Source organism: Pongo pygmaeus, chromosome 12 (assembly GCF_028885625.2).
Source record: "Pongo pygmaeus isolate AG05252 chromosome 12, NHGRI_mPonPyg2-v2.0_pri, whole genome shotgun sequence".
Classification (NCBI taxonomy): domain Eukaryota; kingdom Metazoa; phylum Chordata; class Mammalia; order Primates; family Hominidae; genus Pongo; species Pongo pygmaeus.
Genome location: NC_072385.2, coordinates 89355165 through 89379530, shown reverse-complemented (window position 1 = coordinate 89379530; position 24366 = coordinate 89355165). Strand labels below are relative to the sequence as shown.

At 39.1% G+C, this 24366-nt stretch overlaps 2 protein-coding genes across 19 annotated transcripts in view; one reads left to right on the top strand and one right to left on the bottom strand.

Moving 5' to 3' along the window:
* The window catches only part of PREPL (prolyl endopeptidase like), a 42947-nt gene extending 26138 nt beyond the window's left edge, over positions 1–16809 (bottom strand). Inside the window, exons 1-3 of one of the 10 annotated variants that reach the window (XM_063648756.1) lie at positions 16374–16809; positions 14503–15044; positions 1340–1462 (exon numbers count right to left, since the gene is read on the bottom strand). In XM_063648756.1, the coding sequence (XP_063504826.1) occupies positions 1340–1462; positions 14503–14721 (342 nt within the window). In that variant the 5' untranslated portion in view covers positions 14722–15044; positions 16374–16809. Of the gene's footprint in view, positions 1–1339; positions 1463–2324; positions 2396–14502; positions 15045–16373 lie in introns of all 10 variants that reach the window. The other 9 variants (XM_054473812.2, XM_054473825.2, XM_054473817.2 and 6 more) reach the window with 9 other exon arrangements.
* The window catches only part of CAMKMT (calmodulin-lysine N-methyltransferase), a 417874-nt gene continuing 410302 nt past the window's right edge, over positions 16795–24366 (top strand). For all 9 annotated transcript variants that reach the window (XM_054473836.2, XM_054473833.2, XM_054473831.2 and 6 more), the window contains exon 1: positions 16795–17136. In XM_054473836.2, the coding sequence (XP_054329811.1) occupies positions 16837–17136 (300 nt within the window). In that variant the 5' untranslated portion in view covers positions 16795–16836. The remainder of the gene's footprint in view (positions 17137–24366) is intronic.

Below are 24366 nucleotides of genomic sequence, written 5' to 3'. Positions count from 1 at the left end.
AGAAATCAAATGGCATCTTTAAGATAATCCAAAATGATGCAGATGAGGAAACTGTGGCTCAGACTAGCCTGAAAACCCAGTCAATAACTTTCTGAGACTCTTTCCTTTAAAATATGCTGTCACCAACAACTATACACAGTCTTGATTTAACACAAATTATTTCACCTGCTGTAAGGTGACAAATACAATTTGAAATTGAGAGAATTAATATTACCAAAATATAAATAGTGTTGTTGTCTAATGCCTACATATTAAATGTAATTGATTGGTTGATATGATTTCAGTGGCTTACAACACATTTATTATCTGTTAGTTAGTGGCGTAATTTGAATCTGGAGATCCTTATTCTTAACCTACTATTTCCACTCTACTATGTATGTGATTTTCACCTATTGCGGTTCAATTTTCCAATCTTATTGAAAAATTCAATTCATTTCTTTCTTTTTTTTTTTTTGAGACAGAGTCTTGCTCTGTCGCCCAGGCTGGAGTGCAGTGGCACAATCTTGGCTCAGGGCAACCTCTGCATCCTGAATTCAAGTGATTCTCCTGCCTCAGCCTCCTGAGTGGCTGGGACTACAGGCGCCCGCCACCATGCCTAATTTTTGTATTTTTAGTAGAGATGGGGTTTCACCATGTTGGCTAGGCTGGTCTTGAACTCCTGACCTCAGGTGATCTGCCCACCTTGACCTCCCAAAGTGCTGGGATTACAGGCGTGAGCCACTGCACGCACGGCCCTCAATTCATTTCGATTGAATATTTATGATTGTGATAACCATAAAATGGTTAAACAGATACTTGGCTTTCATGGTATTATACTACTTGAAGTGAATTCCTTTTATTAAAAAATTTAGACAAAACAAGTAATTTTCAAATAATAACAAAGTATGAACTACTTTCATTTGAACTTCTCCTTAGAATCATTAAAAAATTTTTAAATCAGTGCTGGGCATGGTGGCTCACACCTATAATCTCAGCACTTTGGGAGGCTGAGTGGGGAGGGTTGCTTGAGCCCAGGAGTTCAAGGGGGCAACATAGTGAGACCCTGTCTCTTGAATTTTTGTTTTTTAAATCAGAACTGATTGTTTGCAAAAACCAGTATTAATATATTACAGTTGAAAATTTATCTTAGTTTCGATCTTTACATTTATTGAAAGATGTAAAGGATCACATTCTGTGATCACAATCTGTGAAGTCTTTGCTTTTTAAGTTTTTCAGCATATTTTAAAGGCCAAAAGCAGTATAATCTTGATGTGGACTATGTCTCTAAATCACCAAGTATATCATTTGCATCTTGATTGGTAATATCAAAATTTTTTTTTAAAGACATGAGATATCTTACTTCCACATTGATGATTTCATATTCTTCTTGTGGCTGTGTTTCTAATTTTGTTCTCACTTTTTCAAATGCATCCATGTTTTCTGGAAGGGGTTTTTCGTTTTCTTGTTTAACAGGCTGAAGATCCTGGAAAAAGTTTTGTTATGATCAAAATATTTCAAACTAGGGAAAAAAAATTTTTGCTTTTTAAAGATAAGTAGGTCTATAACATAGACTAACATTGTACAAAAAAGAAATAAGATTAAATAGTATGCATTTCACAGATTTTAAATGTTCTTTCCTAGGCTCATCAATAAAATGATCTTTTTCATTAAAAAAAAGTAAAGAAAATAAGATAGACATTTGATGGTTATACTATTATTTTAGATGAATAAGTCCTTAAGAAGCAGGAATACTAAGAAGCTCAGAAGAACGTTCAGAAATACTATGGGGAAAATTGATACACAATTAAGGAGAAAATAAAATTCCATGAACTTTTACATATTTAATAGGAAAGTCAGGTAGAGAAAAAAATCTTTCGCGTTTTATAAGTACTGAAGTACCTCCTAAAAGAAGGGAAATATCAAAGAAGTGGAAGACATTATTACTACTAATAAATGTTCACTATTATTTTACTCACAGCCAGAGTGATAAGAAATATTTCCCTACTTCATTAACTATAATTTTTTACTTTTTAAATTTTTTAAATTTAAATGGGTCTGAGAACCAAGGGATATAATTTTCTTTTCTTGTGGGAATAACTACGCCCCAAAACAGAACTGTTTATCAAATCAAAAAGTGAACTGGCGAGGCGCAGTGGCTCACGCCTGTAATCCCAGCATTTTGGGAGGCCAAGGAGAATGGATCACTTGAGCCCAGGAGCTCAAGACCAGCCTGGCCAACATGGCGAGACCCCGTCTCTATAAAAAAATACAAAAAATTTTAGCTAGGTGTGGTGGCACACGCCTGTAGTCCCAGCGACTTGGGAAGCTGAGGTGGGAGGGATCACCTGAGCCCAGGAGGTCGAGGCTGCAGTGAGGCGTGATCATGCCATTGCTCTCCAGCATGCAGAGTGAGACCCTGTCTCAAAAAAAAAAAAAAAAAAAAGGGAATTAATGCCTAATGAAACAGAGCTTCTTTTTCAGTTTCTTTGAGGAATAATAATACGTTCACTCTATGAAAGGAAGAACCAGGAAAAATAATAGAAAACTAATGAACATGAGTGGAAATATAGATGAAAGCTAAATAAGCATTCACTGTGTCTTATCAAGAGTGACTAATAAGCTAAGAGCTTTATTTGAGTTCTGGTAAGCAAATTAATATCATATAAATCATTACAATTTGGATAAAGCAAAACCTGTTATCAAATTTAAAAGCTTTAATAATTCAACACTCCAATGGTTTGCCTTGTTTAAGCAAAAGAATTCCGGCCAAGATGTTTTACTTCAGCTCTCTGCCAAAGATGACAATTGTACAGTGATTTGTACCAGAGGGGGGACTTAAGTCTTTGGTAAGGATTGCCAACAGCTGGAAAGTATTTATTGCATAAATATGTCCATGATACTTTACTAACATTGTAGAGAATGTAAGCTATAAATACAGTTTATATTACAAAGAGTTTACAATCTAAAATTAAACACAAAAATATAACGGAAAAATCACCAAAACAAATTAAATGGAAAATAATCATTTTCACAAAGGTTTTCCTTTTAGATTTTTTTGGGACACATTATTATTTGAATTAGATTAAAATTATTAATAATGGTTGTTATGATAGTCTCAATCATTTAGCCTCTACTTACAATCACATAATTTTCTGAATTTTTTTTAAGAGACAGGGTCTCACTATGTTGCCCAGGCTGGACTCAAAGTCCTGGGCTCAAGCAATCTTCCTGCCTCAGCCTCCCAAGTAGATGGGACTATAGATAGGTGTGTGCCTCCTCATTCCATACAGTTAATTTTTTGAGTAATTATTCGAAGATCAAATACTGGAGGCTTATATATTTATTTTTCATTCATTTTTAAAGCATTTCTACAAAATCTATGGTTGATCTTTAAAGTGGTGAGACACGATATCTGTATCAATAATCCCCTCATATCACCATCATAAGTCAGTAGATGACTAAAAATCTATTCTGAAACTGTAAAATAGCAATAAGAGCTGCCTTTGCATTTCTAGATTCAGGATTGTCTGTTCTGTAATTTCCATTAAAACTTTTGAAGTAGAGTCAGGATTATCTCTCTACTACCCTGTAGCTTCTAGCACATTCTAGGTCATGGAGCTGGGTTCTGTCACTTTTAAATACTCATTCTTACTGAGAGTCATAGCCAACACAGAGCCAAAAGCAACAGAGCAGGCTCCAAAACTCACCTTCTTAATTTTACATTCCTGATTAACATTTTTTCTGTCATAAATCCAAATAAACTGAACTTATCTGAACCAAAATAACTCTGAAAGCAATAGGATTTTTGACTGCCTTAACGAAATTCAAGCAGAACTCAACAGCTTTCTAAGTAACTCTTCCAAAGGAATTACTCCCATGGAAACTGAGATTTTATATAATATTCATTAAGTACTCCAAGTTACTTTTGGTTTTTGTTCTGTCCCAAGGATACCTGCTAAGTGTTTTAAGCTTTCATTTCAATTTCAGCTAGCAATATCATTAGGGTACACAGCTAAAGCCATCCATTTTAGCCAGGTATCTTAATATTTTAAATAGTCCAGTTGTTTCAAAGGCATATACTACCCAATGGAGCTGAGGTAAGGATGGCTTTACCTTCAGATTTTAAGAAGGTTACTGGTACAGTATCACTCCATTAGTGGTAAAAAGAAGCACTCCTTCCCACTTCCCAAGTGACCCACCACTAAATCATTTTAACAATGAAAGCTGTTATAAAATAGAAGGAGAATGATATGTGTTAACTTTATCATGGCAAAGATGCTGAACTCTAAAGATAGAAAAAATGGTGAAGTAGAAAGACACTGGACAGCCCTTCAGTCAAGACTAATTAGCCAAAAGTAAATGGCTAATTCTAAGGCTAGGGCAGGGAGAAAATACATGGTAGGTTTGGGAAATCTTATGCCAGAAAATAAGGAAGTGCTCAAAGTTTAATGGAGACATGCCAAAAGAATACAAGTGTCAACTGAAGGGGTTTCTACTGGCCACATTTTGGACAACTGGAGCATCAAAAAGAATAATAAATAATAAATAATACATTGAAAAAACATAAATCCACAGCAATTGAAAAACAGAATGCAATATGAAGCATTTCAATTTAGGAAAACAGAAAAAGAGTAAGTCTTAAGGAAGTAGAAGAAAGGAAAGAAAATTAATTTTTGAAATTAAATTGATAACAAAGAAACTAAAGAGAATCAAATTAAAAGTTGGTTCTTTTAGAAACCTATTAAAAAACAAACATCGCAAAACTGATAGAAAAAAGAATACGAGGCCGGGCGTGGTGGCTCACGCCTGTAATCCCGGCACTTTGGGAGGCCAAGGCGGGTGGATCATGAGGTCAAGAAAAAAGAATACGAGGAGAGAAAAAGGCATAATTACAGATACAACAGAGATTTTTAAAAATTACAATAAGCTTTATGTGAATCTATTTGAAAATAAATGAAATGGGTAATTTTCCAGAAAGAAAAAAGAATTACCAAAATTGACTCAAGAAATAGAAAAGCTATATAAGTCACTAACTCTTAAAGAAATTAAATTGGTAACTAAGTGTCCCCTTCTTGAAAGAGACACCAAGCCCAGATGCTTTCAAAGGTAGCTTTCTTGGATCTTCAAGAAACAGCTAATCTTTTCATATGTCAACTATTTAAAAAAATAGTAAAAGAGGTAAAACTACTCATTTTATTAGGCTAATATAACCTTGACATCAAAATTAGACAATGATGATATGAGACAATTAAAAAAATCAATCTTATTCTAAAATAAAATGTGATAAAATCAGTTAATTTTAAAAAGCACAAAATAAGAACAGTAATAGTAATACTAATTAAACTTAATGTGACCAAGAAGGATTTTTTCCTAAGAATGAAAGGATGGTCCAACATCAGAAAAAAATCTATCAATGTAATCTAACACAAATAAAGGAGATAAATCTTAGAGCCATTTTTGATAAATGCAGGGAAAAAACAAAAAATAATCACCATGCTTTAAAAAAATGATAAAACCTTAAATTAGGAATAGAGAGGAACTTCCTTAATAGTTTCTGTCAGTTATCTTAACACAGAAATATACTAAATCTGTAATCAAAATACCTGAAATTAATTCATATTAGCATACATGCTATTTAGCAACCATGAAACACCAATGAGATTTCCAAAATTTTAATTATGTTCACGTAAAATAACTAATTGTATTTGCTGTTAACTCATTTTGTTTTTTAAAAGCAATTGTTAAATGAAGGAAACGTGTTCCTTTCATCTTCTGCCTCCAATTCTTCTCCTTACCCCCTCTCTAGAGCCCAGACTTTTGCCCTTCTTATGCCACTGACTGCTCCTGTCAAGGTCAGTGAATGGCTACCACATTGCAAAGTACAAAAGTTAATTTTCAGTATTCATATTACTTGACCTGTCAGGATCATGATACAATTGATCACTTCCTCCTCCTAAAAACACTTTTCTTTACTTGGCTTCCAGGACACCTCATTCTCCTTGTTTTCCTCTTATTTCACTGGCCCTTCCTTCTCAGTATCTTTAGCTAGTTCCTTCTCAACTCCCTGGCTTTTTTTTTTTTTTTTTGAGACGGGATTTCGGCTCCCTGCAACTTCCGCCTCCTGGGTTCAAGTGATTCTCCTGCCTCCGCCTCCTGAGTAGCTGGGATTACAGGCACTTGCCACCACGCTGGCTATTTTTTTTTTTTTGTATTTTTAGTAGAGACGGGGTTTCACCATGTTGGCTAGGCTGGTCTGAAACTCCTGACCTCAGGTGAACACCCGCCTCAGCCTCCTGAAGTGCTGGGATTACAGGCGTGAGCCACCAGGCCCGGCATCTCCCTGGCTTTTTAACACTGGCAGGGCTCAATTCCTGCACTAAGTACTTCTCTTCTTTGCAGTCTGCACTAATTCCCTTGGTGATCTCATCCAGTCATGACCTTAAATACTATTTATATGCTGAGGACTCCCAAATTGACAGCTGTAGCCTGAACAACCCTGAACAAGATGGACTTGTATATCCAACTGACTACCCAACATTTTTACTTAGATGTCTAATATGCCAAAAAATGTCCAAATCTGAACTTTAAATCTCCCCATATATCCCTTGCCCTATTAAAAAAAAACAAAACCCTGTTCTCCAGGCAACCTTTCCAATTTACATAAATGACAAATCTGTCCTCCCAGCTACTCAGGCTTAAAAGCATTACAGTTGGCTTTGTCTTTTTCTCTTGCCACAAACAAGTAGTCTGCTAAATCCTGTCAATTCTACTTTCAACATATATCTAGAATCTGACCACTTCTCACACTTGGACTGGACTACTCGGCTAGTACCGTCATCATTTCTCCCTTGGATTACCGCAAAAGCCCAAAAGCTTTCTCTGCTTCTGCGCTTGCCTCCCGGTCTATTTTCAACAAAGGAGCTTGTGTGAGTCTAAAGTCAGATTATGTTACTCCACTCAAAACCCTCCAATGGTTTCCCATCTTGCTCAAGAGGAAAAGCAAAAATTCTTACAATGGTCTACAAAGTCCTAAAGAATCTTGTCCCATTACGTTGCTGACCTAATCCACTACTAGACGCCAAGCCCACTTATTCCAGTTAATCCATACTTGATGCTTCTTGAACATATCAAGCTTGCTCCCACATCAGTTTCTTAGAACTTGGGCCCTATGCCCAAATACCTCCTTAAAGCTATTGCTCAAATGTCATATTCTAAGTTAGGCCTTTCCTAACCATTTTACTAAAATAACACCCCTCCCTATCCCCACACTGCCTATTCACATCTTTCCTGTCTTTTTTTTTTTTCTTCTTCACCATACCTATCGCTTCTGACACACTTTGTATTTCATTCATGTAATTCTTTTTATTTTTTTGAGAGATGAGGACTCGCTTGTGTCCACCTCAGCTGGAGTGCAGTGGCATGATCTCGGCTCATTGCAACCTCTGCCTCCTGGGCTCAAGGAATTGATCTTTGATCTCAGCTCTCAAGTAGCTGAGACTACAGGCGCCACCATGCCCAGCTAATTTTTGCATTGTTTGTAGAGACAGGGTTTTGCCATGTTGCCCAGGCTGTTCTTGAACTCCTGGGCTCAAGCAATGAGCCCACCTCAGCCACCCAAAGTATATTACAGGCATGACCCATTGCACCTAGCCTTGTTCATGTAATTCTTTATTCTTTCTCTTTTCCTTTCTCAAGTAGGATGGTAAGCTTCACAAAGGCAGGGATTTTTATTTTGTTCAGTGTTATATCTCCAATGCCTAGAATGGTGCATAGCAGGTGTTCAACAAATATTTGCTGAGTTGAATAAAATTCAGACAGCATAAAACATAAAATGAAAAAAACATATTTAACAAAAGATATCATAAAGTGAAAAGAAATACTAATAGGACAAATATGGAGAAGATATCTACAGCACATGTAAAAGACAAAGGACACGTAAAGAAATCTTATGAATCAGTAAGAAAAGGACAGACAATTAAAAGAAGGTCAAAAGACAAGAATAGGCATTCAAGAAGAAAAACCAATAGGATCAATAAATGTAAGAAAAGATGCTCACTGGCCATGAGTGGCAGCTCATGCCTGTAATCCCAGCACTTTGGGAAGCTGAGGCAGGAGGACTGCTTGAGCCCAGGAGCTTGAGACCAGCCTGGGCAACATAGCAAGACTGTCCCTATTTAAAAAAAAAAGTTTTGGATTTTGGAGCATTTCAGATTTTGGATTAGGGATGGTCTACCTGTACTACAAGATATTAAAAAAGAAAGGTACTGTGAATTAGGCTAACTTAGGTCTACTTCTGACTCTACTAGTTTTCTTACTTAACTTTAGGCTCTGTGGCTTTAGTTTCTTCATTTGTTTAGAAAGAATTCACACGCTTCCTGATTTTAAAACTTATTACAGGCCAGGCGCAGTGGCTCATGCCTGTAATCCCAGCACTTTGGGAGGCCAAGTCGGGCAGATCACCCTGAGGTCAGGAGTTTGAGACCAGCCTGGCCAGCATGGAGAAACCCCGTCTCTACTAAAAATAAAAAAAAATTAGCTGGGCATGGTAGCAGGCACCTGTAATCCCAGCTACTCGGGGGGCCTTGGCAGGAGAATTGCTTGAATCTGGGAGGCAGAGGTTGCAGTGAGCTGAGATGGCACCACTGCACTCCAACCTGGGCAACAGAGCTAGACTCCATCTCAAAAAAATAAATAAAACTTTTTACAAAGCTATATTAATTAAATGTGTAGTACTGGCATAACGACAGACATATAGAAAAATGAGATAAAAGTGAGAGTCGAGAATAAACCATTGCATTTATGGTCAGTTGATTTTCAGAAAGGACACCAAGACAATTCAATGGAAAAAGAACAGTCTTTTCAACAAATGTTGCTCAGACAATGGATATCCACAAGCAACATAATAAAGTTGTACCCCAATCCCTTGCACTATAAACAAAATGAACTCAAAATGGGTCATAGGGCTGGGCATGGTGGCTCACACATGTAATCCCAGCACTCTGGGAGGCTGAGGCAGGAGGATTACTTGAGCTTAGGAGTTTGAGACAAGCCCGCACAACAAAGTGAGACCCTGTCTCCACACACAAAAAAAATTCAAAAAATTAGCTGGGCATAGTTGTGGGCCCAGCTACTTGCAAGGTAAGGCAGGAAGATAGCATGAGCCCAGGAGGTTGAGGCTGCAGTGAGCCATGTTTGTGCCTCTGCAGTCCAGCCTGAGCAAGAGTGAGGCCCACTCTCAAAAAAAAAAAAAAAAAAAAAAAAAGTATCAAAGACCTAAAGAAAGAGCTCAGATGGGATGATTTCTGGGGTATGTTTTCTAGCAATAAAGTTTATGGTTATATGAAAAGAAAAAATGCAGTAATTTAACTATTAATTCATTCTATAAACACATTGCTTATCTACAATGTGGCAGTCATTATGCTATGTGCTGGCAACATGTGTACTATAAAATTCTTGTCTTTAAGGACCTCCCAATATAATGGGGAGACAGAAAAAGTTTAAAATGATGTAGTAATAGCAGAGAGGTAAATATAGTGATATGACTCCTATGGCTTCAACTGCTATCTATATGTAACGACTCTCCCCAAATTCCAGACTCATATATCCAACTGCTACTGAAATCTCCACTTTACTAGTGAGTTATATTTATCCTTTCCTCTTCTTCTTCTTTTTTTTTTTTTTGAGATGGAGCCTCGCTCCCATTGCACCAGGCTGGAGTGCAGTGGCGCGATCTCAGATCACTGCAATCTCCACCTCCCGGGTTCAAGTGATTCTCCTTCCTCAGCCTCCCGAGTAGCTGGGATTACAGGCATGCACCACCAGGCCCGGCTAAAATTTTTCGATTTTCAGTAGCAATGGGGTTCTGCCATGTTGGTCAGGCTGGTCTTGAACTTCTGACCTCAGGCGATCCACCCGTCTCAGCCTCCCAAAGTGCTAGGATTATAGGCGTGAGGCACCACGCCCGGCCTTCTTCACCCTTAACATCTGAATATCAGTAAGGTTACATACATGACTGTGAAATAAGTCCATCTGAAACATAAAGATAAACCAGGTATGTTTTAAAATTTTGAGATTTTTACAGGGGAACAACACTCTAATCAAATGCAGTAACATTTTAGAGCTAAACATCTACTAATTGGGATAAAGGTCATAATAGCTTTGTGTCAGTTTAGGTCAGGTTTTGCCCATTCTCAATACCCTCCAATCAGTTAAAAAAAATCGTTTGTTTTCTAACAGGCTTTTGGATTTTAGAATCCAAAGAGATGAGGAATTATCACTCAAGCTCTCTAGTCTTCCATTAAGATGTCTCAAATAAAATGTAATCAGGGCCAGGTGCGGTGGCTCATGCCTGTAATCCCAGCACCTTGAGAGGGCAAGGCAGGTGGATCGCTTGAGGCTGGGCTTCCAGACCAACCTAGCCAATATGGCGAAACCCTGTCTCCACTTAAAATATAAAAAAATTAGCTGGGTGTGGTGGCACATGCCTGTAATCCCAGTTACTCAGGAGGCTAAGGCACGAGAATCACTTGAGCCTGGGAGGTGGAGGTTGCAGTGAGCAGAGACTGTGTCACTGCACTACAGACTGGGTGACAGAGTGAGACACTGTCTCAAAAAAAAAAAAGCAATCACCCTCATCTTCACTCATCTGAGTTACTGACAAGGCTTCCTACTTCCAATTTATTCTCTATTCTGTCAGAGTGATTCTTCTAAAATGCAAATCTGATTGCGCCTACATTTTTCAATAACATTCTATTGCTTAAAAGGATGTAGCTCAAACTTTTTGCAAGATATACAAAACTACATATATATATATACATATGAATATGAGACTATTGCAGGAGCTGCTAATCTGTACTGTAGAAATAGGCAAATGACATGTTTAACCAAAGGATTTAGTCTTCTCTCTTTAATTATTCAATTTCATTTTTGTATCTTGTTCAAATTATCACTATTAAAGATTTTGGGAATTATTTTTTAGGCAGAGCAGAGCAGGATGATGTGGAAGATAAAGAAATGTGATATCTGGATGGATGCTAGTCTTTGAGTATCACTAGCTGGCTTGTAAGTATAATAATTTCATCTTGCCATCTGGCTAATGTAAAATGGAAAGCTGAGGTACTTGCCAATAAGAACTGCAGAACTGAATGAATTCAATAAGGTTTAGATCAGCAACACTTGATCATCAAACATTTCCAGTTTCTAAATACAGGTCCACTGTCAGTCAAGTTGTGAGTTCCAGAATTACCTGATGTGAACTTCAAAAAAACAGATCTGGGGCTGGGCATGGTGGCTCACTCCTGTAATCCCAGCACTTTGGGAGGCCGAGGCAGGTGGATTACCTGAAGTCAGGAGTTTGAGACCAGCCTGACCAACATGGTGAAACCCTGTCTCTACTAAAAAATACAAAAAAAATTAGCCGGGCATGGTGGTGGACGCCTGTAATCCCAGCTACTTGGGAGCTGAGGCAGGAGAATTGCCTGAATCTGGGAGGCAGAGGTTGCAGTAAGCTGAGATCATGCCATTGCACTCCAGCCTGGGCAACAAAGCAAGATTCCGTCTCAAACAAACAAAAAACAGACGTGTAGGCCTCAACCATAGAGATTTTCATTATGCAGATGTGGGGTGAGATCCAGGAATCTGCATTTCTAAAAAGCTCTCCAGGATTTCTGATATACAGTTAGACTGCAGAAGTTGATACTGAAGAGTCCCCAAACTTATAGGCAATAATTCGTTGCTAAAGTAACAAGAGGTATAGAATCACAAAATTTTAGCACCTGTAAGACTTTCTCGAGAATGACAAGTTGAAACTCCCTATTTTTTTTTTTTTTTTTTGAGACAGGGTATCCTTCTGTCACCCAGGCTGAAGATCTCACTGTGCCTCAACCTCACTGCAACCTCACTGCAGCCTCGACCTCCCAGGCTCAATCAATCCTCCCACTTCAGCCTTCCAAGTAGCTGGGATTACAGGCGTGTGCCACCACGCCCAGCTAATTTTTAGTCTTTTTGGTAGAGATGGGGTTTTGCCATGTTGCCAAGGCTGGTCTCGAATTCCTGAGCTCGGACAATCCGCTCGCCTTGGCCTCCCAATGTTCTGGGATTACTGGCGTGAGCCACTATGCCTGATCAGAACTCCCTATTTTTTTCAGTCAGGAAAATTAGGAGTCCTGATTAGTTCAGTCACACCAATCATGGCTAGATCTTTTGCCTTCTAACATTCCCATTACACATGCTACTTTCTGTTCCTTACTTAACTTATATAAGTAATAGCTCTTTAAGCAGACACATTTTAATTTACCTAAAAGCATTAACTACTTTTTCTACTTTATTGCACCCTATAAAAGTGGACAGAGTTGGAACTCAGTGGATGCTTGCTGAAAGAAGGAAGTGTGCATTCTTGTCTACAGGTGTTTTCACAGCTGCAGGGGCATCTTTATAAAGCTTCCCCAGGTCTCAGTGATAAAGACCATGGCTTTTATATTACATCATTTCTCATAGAGGGAATGGTTGATACATGACATGTGAAAGCAGGATTACTTTATCAGGTAAAGGAATTACTAAAAGAACTATTAATACTTGGAGTCACTGAGTCAGGTTAAAGTTTCCAGGTAGTGGGAATCTATAAAAGAGAAAACTGAAAAGTTGCTTCAGGAACAAATGGAGGGAAAAAATAGTCAACCTTCTGTTTAGAATGTGAGCTAATACCACAGCTGTTACTCTGATGGTAATTCCTGCCTACTATTTATAAACTAAGTGTTAAGACAAAGTACGACATGACAAAATGTTCTAAACACAATGCAAAATAAAATCACCTAAAGGTCCAAAATTTAGTTCAATAGGTGAAATTAAAAATTTTATCTTTCTGAAGTAGGAATGATGTACAAAAAACACAAAAATGAAATAAAAAGAAGATATAAAGAATTTCTAAATGAGTAAAGAAAGTACTAAACTAAGGCAAGACACTACGAAAAGGAAAAGAATTTCAAAGACTAAAACATAAAAAGTCTAGGAAGACTAGGGGGCTACATATAAAATGTTAAAAGCAAAAGAGACACACACAACACCTAAATAGGTATCAGCTAAGATAATGGCAAAAATTGAACAAAAACTAGAAAAACTGCGTAAAATTGAAAAGTAAGATTGAAAAGATAGTTTCTAAAATGAGAAGAATCTGCCCAAGTATCCATCAATTAGAAGAATGGATAAACAAAATGTGGTTTATACACACAAAGGAATATTATTCAACTATAAAAAGAAATGAAGTTATGATACATGCATACAACACAGATGAACTTTGAAAGCCACTGAATTGCATACTTTAAAATGGATCAAGTGGAAAACTTTGTTATACATATATTTTACCCGAAGAAAGGAGGAAGCCAAAACAGACTAAAGGAAAAATCAGTATGTGACAAAACCAGAAATTAAAATAAAAAGATATATTAAAATCATAAATTTGTGAAACTATTGCAAGAATACCACCCCCAAATATCATTAAGGAACCTAAGGAACATAAGAAGTAAAAGGCAGGAGAGGGATGTCAAAGCAGCAGCAGCACAAATAGATCACTTAATCCTACTTACTGTAGGATGACCATATAATTTACCATTCTAACCAGGACACTTTTGAGAGGAAAGGGGACACTATTAATAATTACACAGGGACAACAGGTGTAGGCTGGAGCTGTCCCAGGCAAAAGTGGATATGTGGTCACTCTCTATATAAGGGCAATCAGGTCCTCAAGGTTGAGTTCACGCCCACAGCTTGGGGTCTGGCAGAAGTACAATACTCTGACAATGTCTTCCTGAATGACTCAAGTGGTCAAAAACGCAAGACTATTTTTCATTTTTTTACAGAGAAATAAAATACAATTCATGGCCTTTACTGACGTTTACTGATTCGTGATTCACAAAACAATTAGCGTATCATTAGATTTTATTAAGAGCTATAATTTATTGTTCTAGGAAGTTTAGAAGGCTCAATTATACTTTGAAATGCACTGGCAGGCATACTAAGGAAGTCCTGAGGTGAATCATTTTTTATAAACCTACATTTTTATATATTACATTAGAGCCCTATAAATATATGTATACACTTTTTTTTTTTTTTTTTTTTGAGACACAGTCTCCCTGTCACCCAGGCTGGAGTGCTGTGGTGTGATCTCAGCTCACCACAACCTCTGCTTCCTGGGTTCAAGAGATTCTCTTGCCTCAGCCTCCCAAGTAGCTGGGATTACAGGTGGGTGCCATGACACCTAGCTAACTTTTGTATTTTTAGTAGAGACAGGGTTTTACCATGTTGGCCAGGCTGGTCTTGAACTCCTGACCTCAGGTGATCTGCCTGCCTCGATGTATATATACTCTTTTATACTTACTTTTGACTAGAGACAATTGAGACTTGAAAATTAGAAAAATCAAGTTAGAATTACTGAGAAAATTAGTAGCTCTGATAGTCTACTCATTCTTTATTTTTAAATTAAAATTAATCTTAATGACCTACAAATAGGTTAACTTAAACAGTCCATACCTTACATGAGAAGCTCCGACTTGGGATGTTTCTTGCTAACTCTGATATCTTGGGTTTATTCTGAAGACACTTGGTTAGGTGATATTTTTTCAATTTTATTCTATTGTAATAATGATCAGCGAAGTTATAGTGATTCAAATGCTGTTTCTGCATGCATTTTCCAAGGTGAGGAATACTATACTTCAAAGCTTGGAGAAATAATTTGGTCTTCTGCTGCATGATATCAAAGTCCCTGGTTTATGCTCCTTTTGGGGCTGCCAGTACATGAATGATTTTATAGGTATGATTACAGAGAAGTGGGTTCTCAGAGTATCTAAGATCAGCAGTTCTCCTCCCTCCTTTTCAGGGCCATGCCCCGCTTAGGTTATGAATAACTTCAGACAGCTGATAACTTAGGCTAACTAAATCTAAAAACCTGTGTAATTTAAAGTTTCATTCAAATCATAATTCTTGGCAGATGTGACTTAAATGTCTCATTTGTAAAGTTAATCCTATCAGGCTCAAACTATGCAGCACTGATTCTGGCACACATAGGGGTTAAACTAAAACAAAAAACAAAACAAGAAACAAAATAAAAATTTGCAAATAAGTACACAGACTTAATGGGGTATCTCAGGAACTCAGGGCTGTAAAACGTAAAAAGCCCTTTGGTCTTACATAATTATGAACATATCTTTGGTATATATGTGGAAGATAAACTGAAAAAGCCTAATTATTTAATAAAGGTGGGGGAGGGAAGATTAATTATTGTTGAGTGTTAACTAAGTGCCAGGTGCTTTTATCTTCTTTAATTTAAATTTTATATGGACTTGATAAAGTAGATATTACAATGCACATTTTACAGGCTGCCAAACTGTGGCTGTGGGAGGTTGTAAGCAACTGTTACAGGTCACTTGGACAGTAAGCTGCATAGCAAAAAATCCAATTTGGTTTGGTTCCAAATATTGGACATACTCAACTTCGGATTTTTAATGTTAAAAAGGTATTTAGCGCTTTAATTAAAAACAACAAAAAACCCCTGCAAGATGCACAAATAAAACGTAAGGCCATCTCTGGTTTGTCAGGAGGTAGCTTTTATTAACCTTGATTGCTAATAAGTAGTTAAGAGTCAGAGAGACTTGGGTTGAGGTCTTAGCTCCTACACTTAACTGTCTCTGGGCCTCAGTTTCTTCATCTGCAAAAATGAAATGACATCATTTACCTTCTAGGGTTGTTGTTGTAAAGACAAAATGAGACAGTTTAATGTTAAGACCATACAGTGCCTGGCACATAGTGACCACTCAATAAATGGCAGTTGCTATTATTTACGACAGGAATAATCTAGGTATGTTGCACACCGCTGAACGTCATTATGGAAGTCTTCCACAAAATGCCCCCTGGTATCAAAGGTAGAACGCTGCGTCAAATTTACCATACATCAGATGCGCTACGACGCCTCCGCCCCCCTTAATCTTTCCATGTCGCAGCAAAATAATGGGCGATTGGGGGTAGGGGAGCAACACTAGTTTACTAGCCGACACTAGTAAAAAGGGAAAAAAGACCCGAATAACAAGGGCCTGCAAAGGTCCTACATCACCACGTTTCCACAGCCTTTATCCATCCATCTTTCATCCTTAAGGAGAAGTATGCGAGGCTAGGATGGGGGTGGGGTAGATAAATGGGTGTTCTCAGGAGAACTTATTCGTTTTCCCCATGCAACTCTCCATCCCAGGGATGAGGCGATCTGAATGCAACAGGGAGAGGGACCAGGTGACACGCACGCAGTGACGGGACATTAGTCAAAAAGCGAGGACCTGGGGACTGAGGGGTGGGTGGCTAGGCGGGGGGAGAAAGGGGAGAAGGAAAGAGACCAGCACATCCCCCATACATACGCAAATTGAGAGAATCAGTCCAGCTCTGGACACAAACCAGTGAAGGCAGGCCGGAGAACCTGAAGCTCTCAGAGAGGAGCAGGTGTCACCGCAAGCACGTCCAGCCGAAGTCTGCGTTCCGCAGCTCACAGAACGACAACCTACCCAGAGCCGCCTAGAGCTGGTTTGCAGCACGCCGATCTACGTAACCTCAATCTAGCACGAAACCGGCAGATTTCGCCATCTTTGTTGTGGTCAAGGATACTTCTTGGGTTCCTGGGTTCTTTAGTCTCGAAATATATAAGACTTTTGGTTTTTTGCTAGTCTTCTGAGCTCGAGATGAAGCACAGAAGGCTAAAACAATGAGGGACAGCGTTCCAGTAGCCCTGCCACAGCTCTCTCATCCTCTGGTCCACCCTCACTCAAGATGGCTACCAGCAAAATGGTGCAATGACGTGACAGCGCGGCCCTGGTTGCCAAGGAGATGCGAGTACAGGAAATGCGGAATTCGGGGAGAACGCGCATGTCTGGTCCGGTTGGCGGGAGGGGCCGAGCGTCACAGGTCCTGACAGGGAAGAAGTTGGCAGGTCCTGGCAGGGGACGAGCTGCGGCGGCCGCACCTCCGGGTATGGAAGGCTCCAGTGAGATGGAGTCGCGAGTCGCGGACGCTGGGACCGGCGAGACTGCGCGAGCAGCGGGCGGGGGTCCGGTAGTTGGCTGCACCACTCGGGGGTCCGTAGTCTCGGTGCCCCTGGGAGCCGCCCGGTGGAAGCTCCTGCGGCAGGTAAGGGAGAACCTGCTCGCCTCACCTTTGCCTCTGGTCACTTCTCTCTCACGTACCGGGGGAGCGACTGTTCGCAGCTCTTTCCTCTTGGCAGCTCTGGGAGACCCTTCTCAGTTTGCCGGGAGCCACCTGCGAAGCTCCCCCTCGCTTCACCTAAGCGTTCCATCCAAGAGGAGGAATCATGTGGGGTTGGGTGGGGAGCGGGACAGCCAAGGCTGAGCTCCTGGGAAACTCAGATGGAAGTAGAAGAACCCCTTCTAGACATTTTTGTGCGTCTGGGGGACTTTTCCCCTTCTTGCCAGTCTCTGGTGCGCCCACTGCTCCCCACTGCTCTTTTCCTGCTTCTGTTTTGCCTCCTTCCCCAGGTTTCTTCCAGCTTAACTTGCAGCCTGGTTCGAGTTACCGATATTCGTCTGCACCCTCTGGCCCCGTCTTTTGCCCAGCGTGGTTGACTGTGCCGGGACTGAGACACGGCACGCGTTCCCTCGGCATCTTCCGTACAGCGGAGCGTGCAAGGAGTGGGAAGAGCTGATCCCCTCTCTCACTGAGGTCTCAAAGTTAAATGATTATCTTGTAGTTTATAGTGATCAGCGAGATTCTTCGTGTCCAAGGTGGGCTAGTCAAAGTGTGTTCGTTTTTGAATGATGGTATCTTCTGGTACTTAAAAGTTTCTGCTGTTACTTACAACTTTACTCGTGCAAGCTTGATGGAAGTTCTGATTTATGATCACTCACATTCTTCGCTCACTTCTTGAAGTGAAGTCTGGTTATTGTTTTTACATACCAGTGTTATACCTCTGCCTGAAGTTTTCTGCCGAAAACTTTACTCAGGAGGACATTTTTCCATTTCTGACGGTTGTATTTGGAAAAGAGTTTCCCAGCTATTGCCACTTTACTTGAGATTGTGCTTTTAGTGTTTTGGGGGTCACTTTGTTTGCAGTTGCCTTGAGTCACCTTTTCATACAGTGGTCTTTTAGTGCTTTTAGAGTTATGAGTTAAGTAGATCATCAGAGTTAATTAAGATTTATTTGCTGATACATTGACAGTCTTTCCAGACCATTAATGATCTGGTTTTGCTATTGTTACAAATGGTATTTACAGGATAAGAAAATGCATGTCCTCACAGATCATCATAGGAAGTATCTATAATAAAGTAAATATCTAATTTTTTTTAATAGTGACCACTGAAATGAGATCTTGCGTGAGCTGGGGAGAGTGGACTCAACCCCCCTTCCCCCCTCCTTTTTTTTTGAGATGGAGTTTCCCTCTTGTTGCCCAGGCTGGAGTGCAATGGCTGCAATCTCCACTCACCACAACCTCCGCCTCCCGGGTTCAAATGATTCTCCTTCCTCAGTCTCCCCAGTAGCTGAGATTACAGGCATGCACCACCACGCCTGGCTAATTTTTTTTTTTTTTTTTTTAAGTAGAGATGGGGTTTCTCCATGTTGGTCAAGCTGGTCTCGAACTCCCCACCTCAGGTGATCCACCCACCTCGGCTTCCCAAAGTGCTGGAATTACAGGCATGAGCCACTGTGCCTGGCCCCTCCCCCGCCTTTTTTTTGTTTTTTTGATACAGAGTCTTACTGTGTTGGCCAGAGGTGAGTGCAGTGGCGCAATCTCGGCTCACTGCAGCCTCCACCTCCCTGGTTCAAGCAATTCTCCCGTACTCAGCCTTCCAAGTAGCTGGGATTACAGGCGCTTGCCATTATGCCCAGCTAATTTTTGTGTTTTTAGTAGAGACAGAGTTTTGCCATGTTGGCCAGGCTGGTCTTGAACTCCTGACCTCAGGTGATTTACTTGCCTCACCTCCCAAAGTGCTGGGATTACAGGTATCAGCCACAATGCCTGCCACGCCCACCGCCCCCACCCTTCCTTTTTTTTTTTTTTTTTTTTTTTTTTTTTTTTAAATAAGATAGTCTTGCTTGTTGCCCAGGCAGGTAACTCCTGGGCTCAAGCAATCCTCCCACCTCAGCCTCCTGAGTAGTTGGGATTACAGGGGTATGTCATGCTGCCTGGCTTTCAGTGATTCTCAGTATAGTAAAAACTACAGCACTTATGTTCATTCTAAATTGCGGTCTAAATGAAAACAGTGACAAGTTTCAGCTGTGGCTGTTACATGAACTCCCCACATGTTCTGACATCGAAACGTTTGGTATACATCTGCCTGCTTAGAGTCTTTTTATCTTCTCTCCTTGGTGAATGATTGTTCATTCTTCACACTTCCATTTCAAACAACTCTTCTGTGAAGCCACCCCTAATGCCTCTGGGCTAAGTTAGACCCTCAGCCCACTATACCAGTGAACCCCTTATATTATTTTATGATCATGTGATCAGGGTCTCTCTTTCTTACTAGAATGGGCATTCTCCCTGGGAAAAGGTGATGTTTTATTAATTTACATCCTCTGCTCCTAGCACAGGGCCTGGTTAATTTGTTTTTAGTAGATGTTGTTGTCTGTGGAAAGCCTGAGAGTAAGGACAGTCTTTAAGTGGCGCATAGCACCTAGTCCTTAGTGTATTTTATCAGTAAGCTATTGCTAAGTAAGAACCGCAACATCACAGTGGCATACAACAGTTAGTATTTATTTTGTTGGTGCATCTGGGGGCCACCTGGGAGCTGACTGACAGGCTGTAGTCACCTGGGTATCTCTATGATGCACATGTGGTCCATATGTCTCTAATCTTTGGACTAGTGGGCTAAAGTCCTCATGGTGATAGCAGAGGTATAAGAGCAAGCCCAACCACAGAAACACATTTTAAACCCCTGCTCACATCATGTGTTTATTTCCTATTGGCCAAAGTAAGATATTTGGCAAAGGCCAAATTCAAGGGGCAGGGAAATACAACTCCTTCCTTGGAGGTGACAAAGAGGAAGTGAATCTTTTTCTATTATAATTTAATCGATCACATATATTAAACATTGACAAGCTCTTAGTAAATGTATTTCAAATGAATGAACCATTCCTATCTTATATGCATCTAGTACTGGAAAACTATAAGGAATCTAAGCAGTGCTAGAGATATGTGACTCCTTTTCCTTCTTGTGGGACATCTGAAGAACATCTGCTCTGTCTACTTGTTTTTTCCTTTAAAATTCTGTCTTTCCTTTACCCTATAGAGCTCCAATGCTGTCTCATGGCCTTTTACTTTATGTTAACTATTCAGTATTTTCTGTGTTTTGTAATTAACAAAACACAGGTTTTGAGAGAAAACCTGGTTGACCTAGTGCATCTTTTGGTTCCAGGTTACGTGGTAAGTTGCCAACATTTGAGTCAAGCGAGTACTTAAATTAGATGAGGTCTGAAAGTTTATGAATCAATATCAGTAGAAGTTATGGATGTTGTTCTATTTTCCTGTTTGTTGAATCTCATTACATGTTGACGAAGATGGCCACTGGCAACTCCAGGCTTTCATATCCATCCAGCTAGTAATACAGAAGAAATAACTCTTTTCCCCAACATCCAAATCATTTCCTCCAAAGGACTCTGATAGGCCAAGGTTGGACCAATTGCTGTGTCCAGAATGGGGCACTTTGGCTAACCTGGGTCATCAGCCCACCCTGTGGCAGGTAAGGTAACAACCTCACTAGAATTACATAGAGTGAGGGAGGGACAGTTCCTAAAAGGAGGCGATGTAGGGCAGATGAAAAAGTAGCAATGACTGTTACACACGTATTTACAAACCACCTACCGAATGAAAAATGTTGCCTGGAGATGTGAATACTTGGCTGAAGAATCTGATTATGGAATATTTCACAGTTCAGTTTATATCAAAGCAGGATGCTTTTACCTGGATTGGCTAATTGAAAAAGTTAGTTAAGAGGTGAATTGTAATAACTATACATATTCCAAGTGAAGTTATTTTCTGAGTGTCAGATCTTTCTAGATGTTTATAATTCTTCAAATGTTTATAGTTGGCTTCCAACACCTAAATTGATAGTAAACTTTTAAGCAACTTACCTTTATCTTTCTCAAACATTCAACTTGGCTTTTAGGGTAGCGATAACTCTCTTTCAGCTGCTATTAGTTTTGTAATATTTAATTAATGACAAGTTAAATATTTAATTGATGACAAATTTAATTTGTTATTTTGAAGAACAAGTAGAATAAAAAGGTTTGTGAAGAAGCACAGTTAACTTGGCAAGCATACAACTTGACACTGGCATCAGATGCATCTAAATCGTGATCCAGTCCTAGGTCTACTACCATGTACTGGATGCTCTTCACTGATCTATATCAAGTATTTAGATTGTTTTGGAATGTATTTTTGTTGCATCTTTGTTTTATATCCTTACTTTTGCTTTCTCTTTTTCTTCATAAATGTTATCTTGTTGTATTGTTCATCTTTTTAAGCCATCTTAAATCCTTTTGGTAATAGGTGTGATATAAGTCTTCTATAAGTTGTCGGAATTTGGACAACTTTTTACTTTCTAACCTCAGTTTTCTCTTCACTTAATGGGAGTGATAACACATACTTTGGAGGGTTGTTTTGAGTATTTGACATAATATTTGTAAAATGCTTAGCTTGGAATCTGCCACATCATAGACTCAAAATAAATAGTAGCTATTATTATTATTATTATTATTATTATTATTATTTGAGACAAAGTCTCACTCCGTCACCCAGACTGAAGTACAGCAGTGTGATCTCGGCTCACTGCAACCTCCATGTCCTGGGTTCAAACGATTCTTATGCCTTAGTGTTCCGAGTAGCTGGGACTACAGGTGCACACCACCACGCCTGGCTAATTTTTGTATTTTTTTTGGCAGGGATGGGTTTTGCCATGTTGCCCAGGCTGGTCTCAAACTCCTGAGCTCAAGCAATCTGCCCACCTCAGCCTCCCAAAGTGCTGGGATTACAGATGTGAGCCACCGTGCCTGGCCTGTTGCTGTGTCTTAAAAACGGGAAACACTATAGCTTCTGCATGTAAAGGATACGGTTTTCTGGTTTTTATTTGCATCCCTGAGCATAGATTCATATATAAATATAGGGATTCAGAATTCTGTTAACTGTCCTCTTAACTGTAGGGTAACTGGAATTGGTCATTTTTGTTGGGTGGATCCCAAATGTCAGTATCTACAGGTCTTTTTTTCTTCTTCCAATATCCCAGAAAGGAAACCAGGTTAAGCATCCCTAATACAAAAATTCAAGATCTTAAATGCTTCAATATCCGAAACTTTTTGAGAGCCAACATGTTGCCACAAATGGAAAATTCCGTGCTTGACCTCATGTGACAATTCGCAATTAAAATACAGTCAAAACTTTGTTTTATGCATAAAATTATTTTTAAAATTATGTAAAATTGCCTTCAGGCTATGTGTATAAGGTATGTGTGAAAAATAAATGAATTTCATGTTTAGACATGGGTCCCATCCCAAGCCTTCTCTTTATGTTTTACAAATATTCCCAAATCCAAACAAATCCAAAATCTGAACAAATTCAAAATCCAAAACACTTCTCGTTCCATTTTGGATAAGGGGTACTCATTCTATATTGCAATCTCCTCTCTGGCAGATATAAGACTAGCTGCCTATTATCTGGAAGCTAAGTGAAGGAAAGGGATATTGATCAGAATGAAGAGCCTGTTATACTACTTTAAGCTGTACTTGATGTTTAAGATCAGAACTGTTACTCATCTTCTCTAGAAATGTACCTATCAAAGTTCCATTGTGGGGAAGTGTAGTTGCCTGGTGTTGATGATGTAATCAGGGCATCTAGCTACTCTTCTAAAAGATTTTCAACCAATACTTTTGTGTTTAGCCTTACTCCTCTACCCAACTGCTACATCTGGTCTTCATAAGTGTTTCTGTATAGTTATGATCAGTTTAGTTAGTTCTGGAGTAAACAAACATTTGAGGTTAATAAATGGGTCTTTGACTTCCATTGTGTTCAGTTGCATACGTTGTTTACCTAATGGGTTTAGGGACCTTAGGACTTGATATCTTTTTTTTCTTCTTCTGATACTTAATCTTTTGACATGAACTTATTTGGTATAGCATTGATATTTGACTCAATAGCTCATTGACTTACTTAGGAGAATGAGAAAATGCCTTGACTATTCCTTCACCCCAGATAATTTCATTTGAATATTATTTAATTATATAACATGGGTATTTGAAGGAGGTCTTCTAAAAGTGGTAGATGATAAGGTTATAACTTGATGGGAGATTTGAGTATCCTCTCAGTTCATTAAGCTACAAATATTATTGATGGCCTTAAAGTAACTGAATCTTCTTTTTAAAGAAATGTCAAAAGTAATTTGACTTGATCTCCTATTGCAATTACTTTTACCTAACGTGGATTATATAAATGTCTTATTTGTTCTAAATATGTTACCTGTTACTTTCATTGAGTATTAGCTTGTTGTCATATTGTCAATCATGTAGATCTTGTTGTCATACTGTAGATCATGCAGATCATACTAAACTATGAAAGCCCCTTCCAGTATTATACATGTGGTGACTTAAATTATTTTTTATATTAGTGGTTTATGGTGCCATTACCTTGACATCAGAGTACCTTGGTGCCATTACCTTGACAACAGAGTAATTTAGACTATTAAAAGGTGTTTACTGTTTGAAGTTTAATTGGGCAAGATTGAAGACAATTTATAATATCTACATTTTATATTTTTAAAAATTTGATACTTTGTTTTTTCCTAAGAGTAAGCTCTGTTAAGTAGTTTGTTTTTCTTCCTGTTGCCCATAGTTGACAGACTATAATAAGACCCTGTATTATTATTATCATTATTTTTAAACAGAATCTTGCTCTGTTGCCTGGGCTGGAGTGCAGTAGTACAGTCTGGCTCAAACAATTCTCATGCCTCCTGTGCCTTCTGCCTCCCAGGCTCAAGCAATTCTCGTGCCTCAGCCTCCCAAGAACCTGGGATTACAGGTACATGCCATGCACCGCCTAATTTTTGTATTTTTAGTAGAGATGGGGTTTCATCATGTTGGCCAGGCTGGTATCAAACTCCTGGCCTCCAGTGATCTACCCACCTTTGCCTCTGAAAGTGCTGGGATTACAGGCATGAGCCACCATGCCTGACCAAGACCCTGCTTTTCATTAAGTCTTTTAAATAATTAAAAATAAATAAAACCTTCAAAGAGAGGCTACCTTTTCTGATCCTCCATTTAAAAAACTAACCTTCTAAAACTTCTACATAGTATATAAAATTTAAACATATTTTTCCTATGAGATATATTCATACTGATATATTTTCTTGATTGTTTTG